General features: G+C 43.4%; 1 protein-coding gene across 5 annotated transcripts in view; it reads left to right on the top strand.

Moving 5' to 3' along the window:
• ntrk3a (neurotrophic tyrosine kinase, receptor, type 3a) overlaps window positions 1-23,530 on the top strand; it is a 290,365-nt gene that overhangs the window by 140,994 nt on the left and 125,841 nt on the right. For 2 of the 5 annotated variants that reach the window (XM_072663007.1, XM_072663006.1), the window contains exons 8-11: window positions 5,252-5,548; window positions 7,692-7,709; window positions 11,711-11,772; window positions 16,272-16,374. In XM_072663007.1, the coding sequence (XP_072519108.1) occupies window positions 5,252-5,548; window positions 7,692-7,709; window positions 11,711-11,772; window positions 16,272-16,374 (480 nt within the window). Of the gene's footprint in view, window positions 1-5,251; window positions 5,549-7,691; window positions 7,710-11,686; window positions 11,773-16,271; window positions 16,375-23,530 lie in introns of all 5 variants that reach the window. The other 3 variants (XM_072663004.1, XM_072663003.1, XM_072663005.1) reach the window with 2 other exon arrangements.

Below are 23,530 nucleotides of genomic sequence, written 5' to 3'. Positions count from 1 at the left end.
ATACACTGAGGAGGCGGAGCTACAGTCTCTCAGTAGGGTGAATATTAATAACGCTGAGGGAGGGAGGCGGCGGCGGAGAGGAACAGTGTCTGTAGTTTTAGTAAGTCTGGATTCTGAGCTCTGCACACAGTTTATGAGAAAAGTCATTTGTGTTTTTTATCGATCTGTGTGTGTTTGGGGGGTGGGGGGTGGGGGGTTCACTCTCTGGACTCTGGACTGCCTGTCTGGAGAGATTTCATGCTCAGAAAGCCAAGCACGACCCTAGAGAGAAAGATTACACAGATTTATCAAACACTGCATCACATAATGCCATGGGTTGCTCCTCACCTCAGTGCGTGACTCCACATGCAGGAGAATGTGAATCTATTTGGTCAGTCTAGTGAAAAAAATGGGTTCTTCTCCTCCTGCAGCCTTTTGGTTTTACCCTGGTCCAGGTCATTGGGGCAGTGATGCTCAGCAGTTAGAGCACGGGGCTATTGATGAAGCTACAGGGTTTGATTCCCTGGCTCGTCACTGTGTGTGTTTTCTTACTAGCGTGTATGTGTGTGCTCACTGCATGGCTGGGTTAAAGGCTCGTACAGTCATGGTTGGAAAGAAACATCTCCAGAAATGAGAGTGCAACCCCCCCGTAATGAGTAGTGCCATGAGAGTCAGTTTCACTAAACACCATGAACAGGAAGAACGGCTGAGAACCAAGACTCAATAAGTTGGAATTGGTTACTGGTTAAACCCAAAGAGCATGAGGAAGAACCAATGCCTAAACAGAAGAACTGGCTAAGGCCTGGAAGAAGCACTGAGAGGAAGGAAGACTTCGAAAGAGAAACTCCTAAGGAGCATCAGGAAGAACCGCTGATGATAACTAGGACTCAAAAGGCAAACCTTTCTGTGAGCATGAGAAAAAAGCACCAAGAACCAAGAGGAACCAAAACATGGAACATCGTAAAAGCATAAGAAGAAGGTACTAAGGGGATCTAAGAGTTAAGAGGAGACCCTAAGCGTTAAAAAAGAGGACCTTCAGAAGAACACGGAGTGGAACCACTCCTTAAGAGCATGAGAAACACTGAGTGGAACCACTACTCAAAATGAGGAATTCCCTGAAAGCATCCAGGAAAAACAATGACAGAAACCAAGATTTGTTAAGAGGAACTAAAAAGAGGAACCAAAAGTGGAACATTGTAAAAGCATAAAAAGGAAGTACTAAAGAGAACCAAGACTCAGCAGGAGAAACAAGAAGACCCACTGAGGGGAACCACTCCTTAAAAGCATGAGAACCACTGAGGGGAACCAATTCTTAAGAGAATGAGAACCACTGAGGGGAACCAATCCTTAAGAGCATGAGAACCACTGAGGGGAACCAATCCTTAAGCAAATGAGAACCACTGAGGGGAACCACTCCTTAAAAGCATGAGAACCACTGAGGGGAACCACTCCTTTAGAGTATGGGAACCACTGAGGGGAACCACTCCTTAAGAGCATGAGAACCACTGAGGGGAACCAATCCTTAAGCAAATGAGAACCACTGAGGGGAACCACTCCTTAAGAGCATGAGAACCACTGAGGGGAACCACTCCTTAAAAGCATGAGACCCACTGAGGGGAACCAATCCTTAAAAGCATGAGAACCACTGAGGGGAACCACTCCTTAAGAGCATGAGAACCACTGAGGGGAACCACTCCTTAAAAGCATGAGACCCACTGAGGGGAACCACTCCTTAAAAGCATGAGAACCACTGAGGGGAACCAATCCTTAAGAGCATGAGAACCACTGAGGGGAACCACTCCTTAAAAGCATGAGACCCACTGAGGGGAACCACTCCTTAAAAGCATGAGAACCACTGAGGGGAACCAATCCTTAAGAGCATGAGAACCACTGAGGGGAACCACTCCTTAAAAGCATGAGAACCACTGAGGGGAACCAATCCTTCACTCCTTGAGAGAAACCAAGACTTATTAAGAGGAACTCCTTAAGAGCATGTGAAGGAACCTCTAAGAGGAACCAAGGCTCAACAGGAGAACCTCCTTTAGGGCGTTTTCTGATGCTGATTACTGCAATCCGTCGATTGGAGGGAAATCGCTGTGGCCACAGTCAGCTCTTGATTTTTACGAACATGCTAATGTAAGAAAATGATTAAGGGTTATTCGCCACACAGCAGCAATCAATGGGCTGAAATCAAACCCTGGTGGCTTTCAAAGCCCAGTGTGGCGCTCGCTATGAAACAGGCAATCAGACGTGTCTTTATTAGACCGCAGTGTTTCCATCGGCTGGATACAATTACAGGGTAATGCGAGGCGGCTCTGCGGAGGCTGTATTTACATTCACGGGGAATGGTGTTGCCCAACACTGATGTAACATAATTCTCTCTGCACTCAGTGTCTATTGACTGGAAGAGATTTGCTGAGAGTTGCAAATACTGAAGAAAAGGACGGGACAGAGCATGAATCGGTCACTGTCTCTCTCTCTCTCTCTCTCTCTCTCTATCTCTCTGGCTCTGGCTCTGTCCGGTTGTTCCCCTGCTTGTCTATGAACGGGCTATTAAGGTTTCAGTCTGATTTATGACTCAGAGTCAGCTTGACCCTGTCACTGCGCACAAGTGAATTTCCTAAATCCCACACGCCTCAACTCCTGGACCTCGCAGAGACCACACAAAGGCATCTTTGGGGATTAAAATGTGTGTGTGGGAAACAGTGAACATTTAGCACATCCCCCTCCTCCCCCAAAACAGACTGGCCAGTGTGTTTTGTGTATCTCGGTATTTGCCAGCATCGGAAAGAGACTGGAACAGTGTTCTAATGTAGCCTGGACCAGTAGATACCAGTAGATGCAAATATCGCAGGTAACGAGACAAAAGTATTGGGACAGCTGCTTGTTTATTGTTTCTTCTGAAATCAAGGGTGATAGAAAGACTGCTTTTGTCCAGGGAAGTAGGTCCAACTCCCCAACTCATCCCAGAAGAACTGTATGGAGCTCCACCACCATCATTCCAGAGAGCACAGTTCTTCCACTGAACTGCGCTTCCACTGAGTTCAATGCTGGGGGGGCTTTATACCCCTCTAGGCCACGCCTGGCATTAGGCAGCATGGTGCCAATAGATTCATGATGTTTATCTGCTTCAGAGAGTCCACTGCCTCTGTTCTATTGGCAGTAGTTCTCTACAGGGACTAGACAAGCTGTATGTGTGCATTTGCACATCTGTGTCAGCAATAGGTGCAACTTTAAGTAGCTGAATGCATTTTGTAGAAGGCGTGTCCACAAACATTTGGACATCTAGTTAATGTGTGTTAGTATGTGTTAATGACTGCTAGGAAGAACTGAACCAAGTGTATGCAGTGCATGAGTCCCTGATGATGTCTGATAATAGGTTACATCGTTAGTCACATGTGAGCAGGTTCGAGTCTGAACGTCTGATGTTAGACGTTCTGTTTAGAGGAGATCTTTTTAGGAGAGCTCAGAAGCCGGATTGTGACCCTAGTGGACAATTACTAGGTCTTTTCTACTGGGTGTACAGCGTACGCCCGTGTAACACTCAGACTACCTCTGAGTGGACATCTGAAGCGAGCGGCGGCAGATCTCCTCTCTGATGGATGTTTTATGTGTCTGAGGTGTGACACATTTACAGCGGTGTAATTGGGGACAGTGAGCTGCTGACACATGATGAGCAGATGGGAGTTAAACGGTGCACTCGTTTATGGGCGGCAGTTATTCGTGCTTCTGATCTTCTCCTCATACGAGCTCTCGCCGAAGCCAGTGCGCATATGTGTCAGATCTAGGTCAGCTGGTCAGCCGGCAGTCTTCCTGGCTGCAGATGAGGTCAACCAGGCACAGGAGCTGACTGTTCATCCAGTGTGATGTTCGTCCATCTAACCAGTAAATGATAATGATAATAGGTATAGATGTAGAGGTAGAGATGTGATGGTGTAGAGATAGAGATGTGAAGGTGTAGAGGTAGAGATGTGATGGTGTAGAGGTAGAGATGTGAAGGTGTAGAGATAGAGATGTAAAGGTGTAGAGGTAGAGATGTGATGGTGTAGAGGTAGAGATGTGATGGTGTAGAGGTAGAGATGTGAAGGTGTAGAGATAGAGATGTGATGGTGTAGAGGTAGAGATGTGATGGTGTAGAGATAGAGATGTGATGTGTAGAGGTAGAGATGTGAAGGTGTAGAGATAGAGATGTAAAGGTGTAGAGGTAGAGATGTGAAGGTGTAGAGGTAGAGATGTGAAGGTATAGAGGTAGAGATGTGAAGGTGTAGAGGTAAAGATGTGAAGGTGTAGAGATATAGATGTGATGGTGTAGAGGTAGAGATATGAAGGTATAGAAGTGTAGATGTGAAGGTGTAGAGGTGTAGATGTATAGGTATAGAAGTGTAGATGTGAAGGTGTAGAGGTGTAGATGTATAGGTATAGAAGTGTAGATGTGAAGGTATAGAGGTAGAGATGTGAAGGTGTAGACATAGAGATGTGAAGGTATAGAGATATAAATGTGATGGTGTAGAGATAGAGATGTGATGGTGTAGAGGTAGAGATGTGAAGGTGTAGAGGTATAAATGTATAGGTATAGAAGTGTAGATGTGAAGGTGTAGAGGTGTAGATGTATAGGTATAGAAGTGTAGATGTGAAGGTATAGAGGTATAAATGTATAGGTATAGAAGTGTAGATGTGAAGGTGTAGAGGTGTAGATGTGAAGGTGTAGAGGTGTAGATGTATAGGTATAGAGGTAGAGATGTGTAGGTATAGAGGTAAAGATAGCAACCAATTATTAACACCATGACACTCACCAGGGATACCAAATCAACCACCTAGTACCATACCAAACACCTATCAACCACTAAGCAACACCATTACAACCACTTGGAATACCATAGCAACCACTCCACAACACCATAAATACTGCCTAGCAAACACTTTAAGACACCATAGCAACCACATATCAAACACTAAACAACTCCATAGCTACCAACACTAAACAGCACCATAGCATCTGCTTGGAATACCATAGCAACCACCCTGAACCAACCCCTGAACAACTCAATATCTACCACATAGCAAACACTTAACAACACCACAGCAACTGCTTGAAATACCTTAATAACCACACATCAGCACCATAGCAACCACCTAGCATCAACAGTTTTCCAAAAGTGACCACATAGCGACAGCCTACCAACTTAACCAAACATAAGCTGTGCAACTGACTTCCTCTTTTAATTATTCACTTCCTGTTTTGACTCATTTGTGCATTTTCTTATGATCCTAGTTCCTCCCACCATTGTGCAGTTTGGGGAACCCAAGAAATGGCACGATACGTGTATGATGTTCACGGTGCGAGGACACCCCCTCCCCACCCTGCGCTGGATCTACAGGGAGGGCGAGCTGACTCAGACTGAGTATGTGCGCACAGAGATGGAGATTTATCAGGACTACCTGGAGGGCTGCCTCATGTTTAAGGACCCAACGCACCACAACAACGGAAACTACACTCTGGAGGCCCGGAACGCTCTGGGTGTGACCAGCAAGACGGTGTACGCCCACTTTATGGGGGCGCCATTTGACGGTAAGCTTTGATCTTTTAATAACACGTGCTTCAGGCTTCAGGAGGTTTTTTGTGATGTCACAAAACCAACATATACCCCTATTTACATATCTAGAGCAGTCTTGCCCAGCACTGTTACTCCTCAGTGCTTCAGCCTGGACTACGTTTTGAATGAGGCATAATACAGGGTAGCCAATTAGGACAGAGATCATTTACATATTTTAATTCTTTTTAAGGATCATTTGTGATGTCACAAAAAACAACTTATTTATATTTATCCACCCATTTAGCGTAGTGTGATCTACCCCCGCTCGTTTGTGTTGAAGTTATTACAGTTATATGAAGTTATAAGGCACATGACAGCCTATCAGAATAGAGATATTTGCATATTTGATGTATTAAAGGGACAGTAACAGAAAACAGCTTAGAGTTGGGAGTTTTTTGGTTGTTGTTGCAGATGTTAATGGTTAAATAAACACTTACAGATGTTATAAATTGGTATACAGGGTAGCATATGGGCTCTTTATTATATGTTATGTATTTGAGCCAGTGCATCACAAGCTGCCAGCGTATTCGCCACCAAGCCCAGCCTGATGCTCTATATACAGTACATCTCTACACACTGCCCACAGCCACTTTTTGCCTACCGACAAAATTTGGTGACTGCGTCCTGTGAAGGTTTGGCTATGATTAGACTGTGAAGCACACCAGGGCTGAGTTGCATAAGAATAGCTTCTTTAACACTAAAGGTGAGAGTGTGACAAGTTAATGGATAAATATAGGCGCCGGCTCGCGCTCTGAAAGATCACGCCGCTCGAGGTGATGCTGTAGCTGGGGCAGGAGCACATGATGAACTTTCTGTGCTGGAAAGTTGCACCACAATTCATCCATTGAAAGTTAAGAAAGTTTTTTCCTTTTACTGTAAACATATATATATATGGACAAAAGTATTGGGACACACCTCTTAATCATTAAACCCAGGTGCCACAGGTGTGCAAAATTCAGCCCCTAGTCCTGCAGTCTGTCTTTCTTCCACACATTAGTGAAAGAACGGAAGGTTCTGAAGAGCTCACTGAACTCCAGCGTGGTTCTGTAATAGGAGACACCGCTGCACCAACAACAACAAGTCAGCTGGTGAAATTTCCTCCCTCCTAGATCTTCCTCCATCAGCTGTGAGTGGTGTTATTATTGAACAGTGGAAGAGTTTAGGAGGAACAGCTCACAGAGAGCAGCTCAGCCACCGAGTGTCTGTCAGACCACGTAAAGTTACAGAGCGGGGTCAGGGCCGAGTGCTGAGCTCAGAGCAGAGTGCAGAAAAGCCTCCAACTGACTCAGTAACTGCAGAGCTCCACACCTGCTGCAGAGGGGGTGTCCCAGTACTTATGTCCATATACAGTCCTGGGCAGTTTACTGTAGAAGCTCCAGATCTCATCAGAACAGATAAAGCAGGTAAACATAAACAACAAGAGCTTCTCATTCTGAAGAAAGAAAGTAGTGAGATCTTGTCGGTGAGCTAGTCTGAAGAACAGAGCTCGGTTCCTCCAGGTTTCTCCTGGACACCCCCCCCTAGTCCAGCCAGCACAGCGTGGAGGACGTGTTCATCTCCATCATCATCATCATCAGCAGCAGCAGCAGCAGCAGCAGCAGCTCACCTGATTTACCATCATTAAGCCCTGATTTACCACCAAACCAGGTGTTGATCTGAGGAGAACTCTAAATAATACTAGACTCCATGAGAGAGGAGAACTTTGGAGATGTTCTGATGATGAACACAGTGATGGAGAACCTTGACCATGTTTATTAGAAACCCCTTCCTTATAGCTCCACTGTACCGATGCATGGGGGAGGTACAAGGGAGTGGGTTCTGATGACATGGCCGGTATCTACGGTAGAGTAGCGTTCATTTCATCTCTGCACAGCGGCTTGTTTTTAAGCCTAAATACGGGCACGTATTGATCGACCTGCATCTTGGGCTTGACCGCTTGTCAGCGCTGTAAAAGGCATTTACTCAGAAAGTGCTCTAATCGTTTAGCGTGGTGTAAAAAGGCTGCTAATGTGATGTGCTGAAATGGATTGTTATGAGTCTTCTGGGTCCTTGTGCACTGAGAGTGATGTATCATTGTTAATATCATAAACTGAGAGAGATTTTTCTGCTTCTGTCTAGTGGATTATGTAGAATATGGTGAGTGCCTCTCTCTTAATTGTTTGATGCATGCATACTTTGCTGTTGTTGTTGTTATTAATATTAATCATTTTCTTTGCCATTTGTGTCTTGAAGGAATAATGCATGAGGCCGTTTATGCATGCACGGTTTAAAAAAATAATAAAACAGCAGTGGTCTGTAATGGCTTCGGTAGAGCACTAGACATGGGCTGTGTGCTGTACTGCATTACCTTATACACGCAGTGCAGTGCCCAGACACTGACCTTTATCAGTCAATCTGTTGGACTGATGTCGTTGGACCAATCTGATTAGCCTGTTGTGATTGGTCCATGTTGACTGACCCATTCAGTTCAGCCCCTTCATACTGCTCCATTCTGATTGGTTCGTTCTGATTAGTCTGTTGTGTTTAGTTGATTCTAATTTGACTATTCCGATAAGGCCACTCTGATTGGTCATTTCTGATTGTCGCATTCTAAACTGGCCCAATCTGAATGGTCCATTCTAATTAGCATATTTTGATTAGGGCATTCAGATTGCGTTGTTCTAAAATGGCCCATTCTGATTGGTCTATTCTAATCTGTCTGTTCTGATCGGCCCATTCTGATTAGTCTGTTGTGTTTGGTCCGTTCTAATTTGCCTATTCTGATAAGGCCACTCTGATTGGTCATTTCTGATTGTCACATTTATAATCTGGGCCATTCCGATTGGACCATTCTAATATGCATATTCTGATTAGGCCATTGAGAATGTCGTATTGTAAACTGGCCCATTCTGATTGGTCTATTCTGATTGTCTTGTTCTAAATTGGCCCAATATGACTGGTCCATTCTAATTAGCATATTTTAATTAGGACATTCAGATTGCGTCATTCTTAAATGTCTCATTCTGATTGGTCTATTCTGATTGTCTCATTCTAAACTGACCCAATCTGAATGGTCCATTCTAATTAGCATATTTTAATTAGGGTAATCAGATTGTGTCGTTCTAAAATGGCCCATTCTGATTGGTCTATTCTGATTGTCTTGTTCTAAATTGGCCCAATCTGACTGGTCCATTCTAATTTATCTATTCCGATAAGGCCATTTTGATTGGTCTATTCTAATTGTCTCATTCTAAATCGGCCCAACCTGAATGGTACATTCTAATTAGCATATTTTAATTAGGGTATTCCGATTGCGTAGTTCTAAACTGGCCCGTTTTGATTGGTCTATTCTGATTGTCTCGTTCTAAATTGGCCCAATCTGACTGGTCCATTCTAATTAGCATATTTTGATTAGGGCATTCAGATTGCGTTGTTCTAAAATGGCCGTTCTGATTGGTCTATTCTAATCTGTCTGTTTTGATCGGCCCATTCTGATTAGTCTGTTGTGTTTGGTCCGTTCTAATTTGCCTATTCTGATAAGGCCACTCTGATTGGTCATTACTGATTGTCACGTTCTAATTTGACCCAATCTGACTGGTCCATTCTAATTAGCATGTTTTGATTAGAGCATTCAGATTGAATCGTTCTAAAATGGCCCGTTCTGATTGGTCTATTCTAATTTGCACATTCTGATTATGCCATTTAGAATGTTGCATTCTAAACTGGCCCATTCTGATTGGTCTATTCTAATCTGTCTGTTTTGATTGGCCCATTCTGGTTGGTCCATTCTCATGGCCTATTCTGATTAGTCTATTGTGTTTGGTTCATTCTAATTTGCCTATTCTGATAAGGCCATTCTGATTGGCCTATTCTGATGGGTTCTTTTTGATCGGCCCATTCTGGTTGTCTCATTCTTAATTAGTGCATTCTGATTGGTCTATTCCAATTGGTCCATTCTAATGTGCATATTCTGATTGTCTCATTCTAAATTGGCACAATCTGACTGGTCCATTCTAATTTGCATATTCTGATTAGGTCATTCTAATTTTCTCATATTAAATTGTCCCAATCTGATTGGTCCATTCTAATGTGCACGTTTGGTTTACGCCATTCAGATTGTCCCATTCTCGATTGGCCCATTCTGATTGGCTCAGTCTGACAGGCTAAATAAGTCTGTAGTGACAGATTGCTACTGTCAGGATTCGGAATCAAGTTGGATGAAGGGTGTCTGGATGGCAAATGTGTGTGTGTGTGTTTGTGCATGCGCTTATATTTGTGTGTGTTTGGGAGATTATGTTAACATGTGTGTGTGAGTGGGATCATATGTGTGTACATGCATGTGTCTGTTGCTATGTATGTGTGTGTTTGTGTGCCTTTGTGTGTAAGTTTAGCCAGGACAGATGGATCCTTGCCTTGCCCCCCTCATTCAGTAAGAACAGACTGGCCTCAGCCCGAGGCTTCAGTTCCTGCACTCAGCAGATTAGCAATGTGTTCCTCAGCCCCACTGCAGTAGCTAATAGTGTACAATGATAACTTACTCTAAATGTAGGTATTGTGATATACACTGAGGAGGCGGAGCTACAGTCTCTCATTAGAGTGAATATTAATAACACTCTAAATGTAGGTATTGTGATATACACTGAGGAGGAGCTACAGTCTCTCATTAGAGTGAATATTAATAACACTCTAAATGTAGGTATTGTGATATACACTGAGGAGGAGCTACAGTCTCTCATTAGGGTGAATATTAATAACGCTCTAAATGTAGGTATTGTGATATACACTGAGGAGGAGGAGCTACAGTCTCTCATTAGGGTGAATATTAACGCTCTAAATGTAGGTGTTGTGATATACACTGAGGAGGCGGAGCTACAGTCTCTCATTAGGGTGAATATTAATAACTCTAAATGTAGGTATTGTGATATACAGTGAGGAGGCAGAGCTACAGTCTCTCATTAGGGTGAATATTAATAACTCTAAATGTAGGTATTGTGATATACAGTGAGGAGGCGGAGCTACAGTCTCTCATTAGGGTAATATATATTAATAACGCTCTAAATGTAGGTATTGTGATATACACTGAGGAGGGGGAGCTACAGTCTCTCATTAGGGTGAATATTAATAACGCTCTAAATGTAGGTATTGTGATATACACTGAGGAGGAGGAGCTACAATCTCTTATTAGGGTGAATATTAATAACGCTCTAAATGTAGGTATTGTGATATACACTGAGGAGGCGGCGCTACAGTCTCTCATTAGGGTGAATATTAATAACGCTCTAAATGTAGGTATTGTGATATACACTGAGGAGGAGGAGCTACAGTCTCTCATTAGGGTGAATATTAATAACGCTTTAAATGTAGGTATTGTGATATACACGGAGGAGGAGGAGCTACAGTCTCTCATTAGGGTGAATATTAATAACGCTCTAAATGTAGGTATTGTGATATACACTGAGGAGGAGGAGCTACAGTCTCTCATTAAGGTGAATATTAATAACGCTCTAAATGTAGGTATTGTGATATACACGGAGGAGGAGGAGCTACAGTCTCTCATTAGGGTGAATATTAATAACGCTCTAAATGTAGGTATTGTGATATACACGGAGGAGGAGGAGCTACAGTCTCTCATTAGGGTGAATATTAATAACGCTCTAAATGTAGGTATTGTGATATACAGTGAGGAGGCAGAGCTACAGTCTCTCATTAGGGTGAATATTAATAATGCTCTAAATGTAGGTATTGTGATATACACTGAGGAGGCGGAGCTACAGTCTCTCATTAGGGTGAATATTAATAACTCTCTAAATGTAGGTATTGTGATATACACGGAGGAGGAGGAGCTACAGTCTCTCATTAGGGTGAATATTAATAACGCTCTAAATGCAGGTATTGTGATATACACTGAGGAGGAGGAGCTACAGTCTCTCATTAGAGTGAATATTAATAACGCTCTAAATGTAGGTATTGTGATATACACTGAGGAGGCGGAGCTACAGTCTCTCATTAGAGTGAATATTAATAACGCTCTAAATGTAGGTATTGTGATATACACTGAGGAGGCGGAGCTACAGTCTCTCATATTAGCAAATTTGAAAACTATCACTCCCTGCATGTTTCTGTCACATTCACAGTTCACCCCTCCGTTCATTCTCCAGTGAGTCCAAGCCTGACGCCCACCATCACAGTCACGCACCGACCAGAAGAGGACACGTTTGGGGTGAGTCTCTCTGTGTTTTTTTGTTTGTTTGTTTATTTGTTTGTTTGTTTATAAAGGTAAACAGTGATCTGTCTCTTCCCAAACACTGAGCTCATCTCCATCTCTCCTGTTGAAGCTTCTTCAGTCAGTGTTAAAGCTCTCAGCTCCAGTAGATCCCCAGAACCCCAGTCAGGATCAGTCTTCTACTGGCCGATCATCAGCTGACCTTCTCATGTCCTCCTTTCTCCATCTCAGATGCTCAATGTCCATTTATTAATGAGTTAACAACACCTATCTATTGGTCCTAATCTATTGGCAATATGTCTCTACAGGGACTAAATAAGCCATGTATGTTTGCACATCTGTGGCAGCAAAGGGTGCAACTCAAAGTAGCTGAGTGCTGATTCATTGGAAAGGGTGTCCATAAATATATGGACATATGGTGTAGCTCCATTAGCTTTTCAGCCTCAGTGTGAAGACATCTTCAGACATCGTGTCAGCTTGTCTTGTCAGGCCAATCTAATACTTTGAAGTAAAATTGGTAAATTTCACATCAAACTATTCTTCTGATGTGACCAGTGGTGGAGGAAGAACAACAGCTTAGGCGTTTTTAGCGAGATTGTAAACAGGAAACAGATGAAGGACAGCTGAAAGTGAGCAGCTTAACTCCCTCTATTCTATTCCTCTCTTTCTTTCCCTTCTTCATCGCGCCGCTCCCTCGACGAGCCTCGCCGGCTGCTGTGTTTTACAGCTTCTTAAAAATGTAATTTAGTTCATGGTTGAGGCGTAATTGGCTGGATGAAGATTATGTCCTTATTTGGAGCTTCTAATGGTGATATGTTCAGTGTCGGGGGGGGGGGGGGGCTGTTTGGAGTTCCTAATTATAGAGCTTGTTCTCGGCGAACAGAAGTCTGTCTGCTTTGATTTGTCTGGAGGTTTTTTTTTTTATTTTATTTTATTCGATGTTGTTAGAGCAGCGGTTTGGTGATGAATTAGAGTGTTGTCTTTCTGTTTGAGCTGGTTCTCCAGAGATGACTAGTCTAAAGGTTCTACACACCTACTGGTGAATGGTTTCTTTATTTCTTTAACATTTTAGAAGAACAATGACATCAAATCTAGGAAATAACACATATTATAGGCCGGTGAGACACCTGGAGAGCTTTGTTCCAATCCAGAGAGCTGCTTAACCAAAATACTGACAGCACGAGAAGCTAGGCCTCAGACTACACTATTACAAAGGGGTCAAAAGGTATATATATATATATATATATATATATATATATATATATATATATATATATATATATATATATAGAGAGAGAGAGAGAGAGAGAGAGATACACTATATGGACAAGAACACCTACAACAGCTTTTATGCTATCCCATTCTAAACCCATAGGCATTATTAATATGCAGCTCTACCAGCAGCAGCAGCAGGTCTGGAGCTCTGCTGCAGTTACTGAGTCAGTTGGAGGCTTTTCTGCACTCTGCTCTGAGCTCAGCACTCGGCCCTGACCCCGCTCTGTAACTTTACGTGGTCTGACAGACACTCGGTGGCTGAGCTGCTCTCTGTGAGCTGTTCCTCCTAAACTCTTCCACTGTTCAATAATAACACCACTCACAGCTGATGGAGGAAGATCTAGGAGAGAGGAAATTTCACCAGCTGAGGTGTGTCCCAATACTTTTGTCCAAATAGTGTGTCATTTTAGGTCATTTTCAGCAATTCTTACTATACCGTGCTCATACAAATCATTTATGATAATTTTTTAATGAACTACAGTCAAAATCCAGGTCTTTTTGATTCAAGCTGGGTACATCCAAATGTTACACTGGTACTGTAAATCGTATATGTGTGTGTGTGTGTGTGTGTGTGTGTGGGTGTGTGGGTGTGCTGTGCTTTTCTGCTGGTTATTTGTTTCATCAAAGCTTCTGCTGCCTTAAGCAGAAACACGACACCCTGAAATAAAGCTTTGATGATTACCGCATTCACATCAATACACAACAAACACACACACACACACACACACACACATTAAAGCAGACAGCCATGCTGAACCCAGGGGCTTCTGAGGCCTCGTCTGTTCATTTCTGAAAACACCCCGTTTGCCTTTGTTTACAATAAAAATCCCAGTCCACACCAACAGCGTTTCCCAGTTTACACATGGGAACCCTCTCTAATCGGAGTCCCGATCTGGATGCAGGTGATAATACTGACAGACAGACAGACAGACAGACAGACAGACACTACAAACATCAGGTTCCTCTCATCAACTCAGACACATCAAAGCATGGACTCCACAAGACCTCTGAATGTGTCCAGTGGTTTCCTCCACCAAGACTTAGATGTTAGAGCAGATCTTTTAGGTCCTGTGTTTTGTGAGGTGGGCGGAGCCTCCATGAGCACCACTAAGCCTTGCGCGTCCATGACCCTGTCGCCGGTTCACCGGTGGTCCTACCTTGGACCTACAGCCACCTGCATAACGGGAGGAACACCCCACAAGACCTGCTTGCTGATGTTCTGGAGATGTTCTGATGACCCAGTCGTCTATCTAGAACATCACAGTCTGGTTCTGGCTTGTCTATTTTTCCTGCACCTTTATCACCTTCAAGAACTGACCATTCACTCACTGCCTGATATGTAGACCCCCCCCCCCCCCCTTCTCAGGAACCACTGGCACCAGTTGGTGATCGTTAGTGTTATTTAGTGACTATTCTCGTGTCAGTGGTTTTAATGTTATGGCTGATTGGTGTAATTAGTCTTAAAGGCGTAGTGACAACAAATCAGCCTGTGTTTTAGTGAATGAAGCCGCAGAAATATCCTAACTGGGCTTCAGGGGTGGGAAATAAAATGTAAGGCACATGCCGGACCCTCAGGATGCTCAGCTAGCAGCGACCTGGAATTATGGCTGTTAGAAAACTGTGTTTTCAGAAAAATCAGTGCAGTTACGGACAGCTTCAGTGTGGTGTGTGAGAAACCATTTATTTGTCAGTTTTAATGTTTCCCTTGGCCGCTGCCTTGCACCTGAACGTTGTGGAGGAACCGAAGGGCCTATTATTAAAGTCCATTTACGGGCCGCGGCTCCGAATAATAAAAGTTTTCACGCCACTTTTCTGCTCAATCAACCATGCAGGGAAAGTTCATTTAATCTTGTTTGGCCGCCGACCGGAGCATTAAAATATCTTTATAGAAACGGCCCGGAAGTGTGTGAATCAGACTAATCCCCTCACACACTGCTGACTGACTGTGTGTGTGTGTGTGTATGTATGTGTGTTTAGCAATAAGGTGCTGCTCGCTGCTCAGAGCCTGTTACTGTTACAGCCTTATCGCTCCGGACGTGGACGCTTTTTTCCCCCCGGCTTTTCTCAGAGCTGATGAAGTACTCAGCGCTTTGCCAATAGAGGAATTTTGCTCGCTTTCTCTTTCTCCGGGTGTGTGAAAGTGGGTTTGTTTGCCAGGATTACACTGCGACTCTTTACACACACCTTTGAAACTGCTGCTGTTCCGGGTGCGGATTAAGCCTGACCTTGGACTAAATTACACTGTCAAAGGCTCGCCCATTAACATGCACCCTTTCTAACAGAGGCCTGAGCTCTCTCTCTCCATCTGCAGGCCTTGTTGTTTTAATAAATATTTAAAGAGGTTGAGATGTGTGCAGAAGATTACTATTATAAATGTTTGCATTATTTATATATATATATATATATATATATGTATACACAGCTTTGTAAGAAAATATCAGCCCTCGTCTCAATTCTGGTCAAGTCTGGTCACATATACATTCATATACAAGGTACATGAAATGCTTAGAGGACTGTCTGGCAAATGGACACAAAATATAGTTAAACAAAGAAAAAAAAACATTAGGGATGAAATATGTATAGTGATACAAATATAAGAAAATAAAAATGTATATTTACATTGCGTAGGGGCGCTCTATAATGCTCTATAATGTTCATATGATTCACACGCTCATTCTGACAGACTGTAATACACTACAGGAAGCGTAGGGGCGCTCTATAATGCTCTATAATGTTCATATGATTCACACGCTCATTCTGACAGACTGTAATACACTACAGGAAGCGTAGGGGCGCTCTATAATGCTCTATAATGATCATATGATTCACACGCTCATTCTGACAGACTGTAATGCACTACAGGAAGCGTAGGGGCGCTCTATAATGCTCTATAATGTTCATATGATCCACACACTCATTCTGACAGACTGTAATACACTACAGGAAGAGTAGGGGGCGCTCTATAATGTTCTACAATGTTCATATGATCCACACGCTCATTCTGACAGACTGTAATCCACTGAGGAATGTGTAAAGGGGAGTATAGCTTCCTTTGCTTTGTTGCATCAGTAAATAAAACATTAAATGTTGGAAGGGTAAAGAGAAAGAAACTCTGTAGTGTTTAGATTAGGAAATCAGTACTGATGGGTCATATGACTTAACACTGTTAAGGCTGAGAAGTGTGTTAATGTGTGTGTGTGTGTGTGTGTTTATGTTTGTAGGTTTCTATCGCAGTGGGCTTGGCTGGATTTGCCTGCGTTCTCCTCCTCGTCATGTTTGTGCTCATTAACAAATATGGCAGGCGTTCCAAGTTTGGCATGAAAGGTAAGAACCGGTAAACGGCCCCAGCAGGAGGCCCAGCGTGTTGGATTTCTCCCCGGCTTGAGCGTAGCTCAGCTCCTCACCTACATTCTGCTGAAAAGAGGTTGAGATGTGTCTCTCGTTCTTGAGCATTCTGTCAGATCAGTGCATTTCAAAACCGGCGGTGGTGTGATGATGATGATGATGATGATGATGATGATGATGATGATGATTGTGTTGATTATCTCTGATTCCTGTTCTTTATTTCAAGCTCTTTCTTTGTCTTTCACTTGCGAGTTAGATGGTAAAGTAAGAAACCTCTGGCTGGTTCTTTTAGAGGCATTGTCCAGAACAATGTGTGTTTTTAAGCCTGTAACCATTCAGCTGGGTTTGTGGTAAGGGCTGAGTTGATTAGCTGACGAGATGCTTAGTGTTGTCTGTGTTGTTTCCCTGTAATAGACAGACTGTAATACACTACAGGAAGCGTAGGGGGCACTCTATAAGGCTCTATAATGTCTATATGATCCACACGCTCATTCTGACAGACTGTAATACACTACAGGAAGCGTAGGGGGCGCTCTATAAGGCTCTATAATGTCTATATGATCCACACGCTCATTCTGACAGACTGTAATACACTACAGGAAGTGTAGGGGGCGCTCTATAATGCTGTATAATGTCCATATGATCCACACGCTCACTCTGACAGACTGTAATACACTACATGAAGCATAGGGGGCGCTCTATAATGCTCTATAATGTTCATATGATCCACACGCTCACTCTGACAGACTGTAATACACTACAGGAAGCATAGGGGGCGCTCTATAATGCTCTATAATGTTCATATGATCCACACGCTCATTCTGACAGACTGTAATACACTACAGGAAGCGTAGGGGGCGCTCTATAAGGCTCTATAATGTCTATATGATCCACACGCTCATTCTGACAGACTGTAATACACAACAGGAAGCGTAGGGGGCGCTCTATAATGCTCTATAATGTCTATATGATCCACACGCTCATTCTGACAGACTGTAATACACTATAGGAAGCGTAGGGGGCGCTCTATAATGCTCTATAATGTCTATATGATCCACACACTCATTCTGACAGACTGTAATACACTATAGGAAGCGTAGGGGGCGCTCTATAATGCTCTATAATGTCTATATGATCCACACGCTCATTCTGACAGACTGTAATACACTATAGGAAGCGTAGGGGGCGCTCTATAATGCTCTATAATGTCTATATGATCCACACGCTCATTCTGACAGACTGTAATACACTATAGGAAGCGTAGGGGGCGCTCTATAATGCTCTATAATGTCTATATGATCCACACACTCATTCTGGCAGATTGTAATACACTACAGGAAGCGTAGGGGCTGATATGGCATTTATGACGAGTATAGTTTGAATGATGGCAGCGATGTAACAGCAGGGATTATGATAATAGTTAATAGACTGATTGATTGTAATATAAAAATAATCCTTCGTTTTAGCTTCATTAATAATTAGCGAGATGAGTAAGAAGCCGTGTGTTCTCTATGCTTGCCGATGTGGATAAGGCTGAGCTCCTGGCAGCATCAGTCCTGCTTTAGATCTCGGTGGAGGATTTGTGCTGCTCAGGCCTGAAACCCTGGCCTGTGTCCAGGCCTCGCATTAGCCTGGCCTGCGTTTGCCTCCTGGAAGCGCTGAGGGACTATCAGCGGTTTGGATGTGCATTGTGTCACTCAGTTATGGATGCTGAGGGTGGGGAACCAGGGACGCCTTGGCTTCTCTTCTGCCCCGGTTCTGTCATCGTCCCCTCAAATTCCTCTGGATCCTTTCGGCTGATGAGGGAGTGCTTTTTGTTTGGCTTCTGTTGCATCCAACTCTCTTCCTCTCCCTCTCTCTCTCTTTCTTTTTCTCTCCCTCTCTCTACCAGAGCGGATGTTTGAACAGGTTTTTGCCAAGTTCTGCATTTACATAACCTGATTTTTTTTAATACCCTTGATTTTAGAAGAAACAATGGTAAGAAGGTGTCCCAATACTTTTGTCTATCTAGCGTGCGCTCTGCCTCGTAGCTCCAGGGTAAAACCGAGAGCTAAACTTTAGGCAGTAAACATGTCTTGGCTGATCCACTGCTGTCTGTGTAAGGGTGGAGGAGTTTGAAGGCAGTGTGTAAATGTACCTGAAGCCACCAGGAGAAAGTTCCCCTGGCGCTTCTCCAGCGATCCTCTTTCCGTTCCCACGAGGCCTTGCTTCCCTTTACTTCTTTTCTTTCCTCCAACTTTTACAGCCCCCTCCAGCCCCTCCTCCCCCCCTCTCTCTGTCTTTTTTCCTCTTGTCTTTCTTTAGCCTGTCCCTCCCTCCCTCCCTTCCCCTTCTTCTTCCTCCAGCTCTCCTCTTCCTCTGTTTAACAACAGCTCAGAGCCTCTCAGCTCTCACTGCTTCAGTTTTTTTGTACAAAGTTAATTAAAAGCAGATTAAGTCGATAACACTGGCAGACGCGGAATTAGAGGAGGGAGGAAAGGAAGTAGAGGAAGTGTAGACAGAGCGGACGGATGGACAGACGCACAAGTGTGCCAGCCTTGCTCCGTTCCGGCTGGGTAGAACTCCAGCTGTTTACAGCCAGAATCTCCACAATCTCCCTGTCCTCCGGTTCCGCTGTTCTGCTTTGTGCAGTGCGACCTGCCGCGCCAGACAATAGGACACACACACTCGCACACACACACACTCGCGCACACACACACACACACACACATACAGAGAGAGGAATAAGTTCAGACTTTAAATAGACAAAAGGACAGATAGACAAATATATAGATAGATAGACAGATAGGCAGATTGACAGACAGATAGGTGGACTGACAGACAGATAGGCAGACTGACAGACAGATAGGCGGACGGACAGACAGATAGGCCGACTGACAGACAGATAGACGGATTGACAGACAGATTGGCAGACTGACAGACAGATAGACGGATTGACACACAGATAGGCAGACTGACAGATAGATAGGCAGACTGACAGACAGATAGACGGATTGACACACAGATAGGCGGACTGACAGATAGATAGACAGACTGACAGACAGATAGGTGGATGGACAGACAGATAGGCAGATTGACAGACAGATAGACAGACTGACAGACAGATAGACAGACTGACAGACAGATAGGAATGTTATAATGTTTTGGACAAATGGAGAATCTGTGACCTGTACTCAACACTCCCTCAGATCTGTGAGAATTGTGCCACAGTGTAACTCAATAGCTTTTGCTATGTTGAAGAACCGTACTTGGAAAAATCTCACACGCTGAAAGATGGAGAAAACTGACCTCCCTGCATTAGCATTCCAAATCCATCATCATGTTTTTTCACATTACTGATTATTCACTGAAGTATTGTTTAGTCCAGCAGCAAAGTGGCCTGGGGCGAGTTGTGCTGGGGCAGCATTCCTCCAGACCGCTGATTGAGGTCATTAATCCAGTATTAAATGATGAATTTGAGAGTGTATTGCTCCTTTAAGTGCCGGTCTCTGTCTCTGTGCCTCCGACACTGACCCCTGAAACAGCTGAAACAGAGGAGTCCAGAAGCTGGTCCTTTTTCACTGCTATGAATGTTTTATTCCTCCTTTTTTTCTAAATCAAACAGTGGCTCCTTCTGTCCAGCAGCTCCGACTGAGTGCTGAGAAAAATCCTGTTTGTGGTTCTGCTATTGAGACTTTACATTATTCCTTTGGTTCCCATCCAGGCCGATGAATGAGAGTTGTTCAGATGAAGTGAGGCGTGAGTAACTTTAATCTACTCCTGTGGCGGCGGCAGAAAAAGCTACAGCTGAAGCAAAAGCAATCCTGCGGAGGCACAGCAATCCTCTGAAAATCCAAACAACATCAGAGTGGGACTGTGCACTGCAGTCAGAATCACACCCACTCTCAACAGTACAGTGTTTAATACTGCATGTTCAACAGTCCGGAGTCACTGTGGTCCAGTATGAAGTTCTAATATCATTAATATCCAGTATGAAGTTCTAATATCAATAATATCCAGTATGAAGTTCTAATATCATTAATATCCATTATGGAGCTCTAATAACATTAATATCCAGTATGAAGTTCTAATAACATTAATATCAAGTATGAAGCTCTAATAACATTAATATACAGTATGAAGCTCTAATAACATTAATATCCAGTATGAAGTTCTAATATCATTAATATCCAGTATGAAGTTCTAATAACATTAATATCCAGTATGAAGCTCTAATAACATTAATATCCAGTATGAAGTTCTAATAACATTAATATCCAGTATGAAGTTCTTAAAACATTAATATCCAGTATGACGCTCTAATAACATTAGTATCCAGTATGAAGTTCTAATAACATTAATATCCAGTATGACGCTCTAATAACATTAGTATCCAGTATGAAGTTCTAATAACATTAATATCCAGTATGAAGCTCTAATAACATTAATATCCAGTATGAAGCTCTAATAACATTAATATCCAGTATTTTAATATCACTAGAGCTCCCAGAGCGAAGTGATTCTCAGTGTGGGTCTGTGTGGAACTCCTGCTGGACTCTCCTGGTCGGTTCCTGCCTGGAGGTAAACGTTCTCCAGGGGTTCTCTGTGAGATCCCATTATAACCAGTTTAAATGTGACAGCAGTGCCTGAACACAAATGGAAAACTGGCATTTCATCCTGCTTCTTTCTCTCCCTCGTCGTAGGAGGAGTGTGTGTGTTAAAGAGAGTGTGTGTGATGCACAGCTGTGATGTGTCAGATTCTGTATTCATCCACCGCTTCAGTAAATCAGACAGGCTCAGTTCCTTCTCCTCCCAGCTTCACTTCAGCCTACAGCAGTTTAGCCCCACCCATTCAAGCTACAGCAGTTTAGCCACACCTATTCAGCCTACAGCAGTTTAGCCCCACCCATTCAAGCTACAGTAGTTTAGCCACACCTATTCAGCCTACAGCAGTTTAGCCCCACCCATTCAAGCTACAGCAGTTTAGCCACACCTATTCAGGCTACAGCAGTTTAGCCCCACCCATTCAGCCTACAGCAGTTTAGCCCCACCCATTCAAGCTACAGCAGTTTAGCCCCACCTATTCAAGCTACAGCAGTTTAGCCCCACCCATTTAGGCTACATCAGTTTAACCCCACCTATTCAGCCTACATCAGTTTAACCCCACCTATTCAGCCTACAGCAGTTTAGCCCCACCCATTCAAGCTACAGCAGTTTAGCTCCACCCATTAAAGCTACAGCAGTTTAGCCCCACCCATTTAAGAGTAACTGTCTCTACTGTCTAGAAAAGACTTTCTACTAGATTTTGGAGGAGGAGCATTGCTGTGAGGATTTGATTGCATTCAACAACAAGAGCGTTAGTGAGATCAGGATGTCAGATGATGATCACCACCCCACCTCATCATCCCTAACTCCCCAACACATCTCAAAAGTACTGAATGGAGCTCCACCACCATCATTCCATCAATCTGGGGGCTTTACACCCCTCTAGCCCACGCCTAGCATTAGGCAGTATGATGCCAATAGGTTCATATTTTTTTTATCTGCTCCGGAGAGTCCTATTATATTGGCAATGCCTTCTCTACATGGACTAGACAAGCCATTTGTGTGCATTTGCACATATGTGTCAACAATGGGTACAACTTAAAGTAGCTGAATGAGGGTATAAAGCCCCCCATACTGAGCTGATGGAGCTTCATCCAGCCATGCTCTTCCTACAAGAGTAAAAGCAGTGACTGCAGCAAATATGGGCAAACTCCTGACTAATACCCTTGGTTTCAGAAGAAACTCTGAAAGAGCAGGCGTCCACAAACTTATGGAAAGTGGGATATTGCAGTTTAGGATGATTGCTGCAGCCATTGTGCGAGAGGTCCATCACATGATGTTGGACTATGGTCAGGTTTTTGGATTCTTCATGTTTTGCTGGAATGACGTACCTTTGTGTCCTTCATCGCGACTCCACCATCATCATCTCTAATAGAGCCACAGTCTGCAGCGAGAGCTTCAGCTCTGGCCATGCTGCAACCGATTGATTCACAGCTTCACAGTCTTACAGCTCCCAGGAGCAGGATGAAGAGAAACGACTGCCTTTTCTTCTTTGCTTCTATTTCTTTTTTCTTTCTCTGAACAGAGGCATCGATTCATTTCCTAACTCAGAGATCGACGTATAATTACGGCCCTCAGTACTGTCAGCCGGTCAGCACTGAGACAGTCGGACCAGTGATCAGGAATGCACAGACAAAAGTTCAAAAGTTTGGAATCACTTGCCATAATAATCTGAGTATTTTTTAAGGGATCTTGATGAATTAGGAACGGTCATGTGTAGTTAATTAAGATCAATAACATACCAAACCTAACAAGACCCAGCATTTATAGCTGCCTATCCTGTCATTGTAAACAACAAACACATAAACAGGAATAATTCACGCATGACTCTGACTGAATAAAGCAGTAATAAGCTCTTACTGGTCCAAACTGAATGAACAGGTGTCCCAATACTTTTGACAATATAGCATGTGAATGTTCACGTTCTTTACAGAATGCTAAAACAAATGACTCCACAGCCCTGAGGAATCCTGTAAGTAAAGCAGAGGAGATTCAAAAGCTGAACAGTCCTAAATGTTTCCTGAGTTGGGTTTTCTTTGTGGTTTCGTAAAGGACGTATCGTTGATCACTTCAGGTCAGGAGCACATCCTGTAAATTTATGCTCTGCGTCCGGCCATGCTGGAGTGTTTTGGGTAATAAGTGTAATATTTCCTGGTGCCTGCGCTGTTTTAGAGTTCAGCGGCTTTCCCTTCAGGCCACCCAGAGATCCATCTGCTGATAGAGAGCCGCAGAAAAGCAGAGGAAGAAGGAGGCTTTTAAAACAATGCAATGAGACAGCAGGACAAATGATTCCATTAACAATCTGTTGCTCGCCATCCTTCGACGATAGATTCTCTGCCAAAAGGGCAAATTGAATAAAATTCGTGTTTTTTTTCCCTTTTAGCAAAAAGCCCTGATATCTAAATACAATCTCTTTCATTTTCCCAGAAGCTGAAGGTGAGGCCTAACCTTAAACCCCCTGTATTCGGTGTAATGCAGTGTACCCTTACGGAATTACATTCAAAGCTGATGTTTTCCATCCGTGTTTTTCGAATGGCAGAGGGTTTTTTAT

Source organism: Salminus brasiliensis, chromosome 19, assembly GCF_030463535.1.
Source record: "Salminus brasiliensis chromosome 19, fSalBra1.hap2, whole genome shotgun sequence".
In the NCBI taxonomy this organism is placed as follows: domain Eukaryota; kingdom Metazoa; phylum Chordata; class Actinopteri; order Characiformes; family Bryconidae; genus Salminus; species Salminus brasiliensis.
The sequence above is the reverse complement of the archived record's forward strand: the minus strand, read 5'-3'. Positions and strand labels throughout refer to the sequence as shown.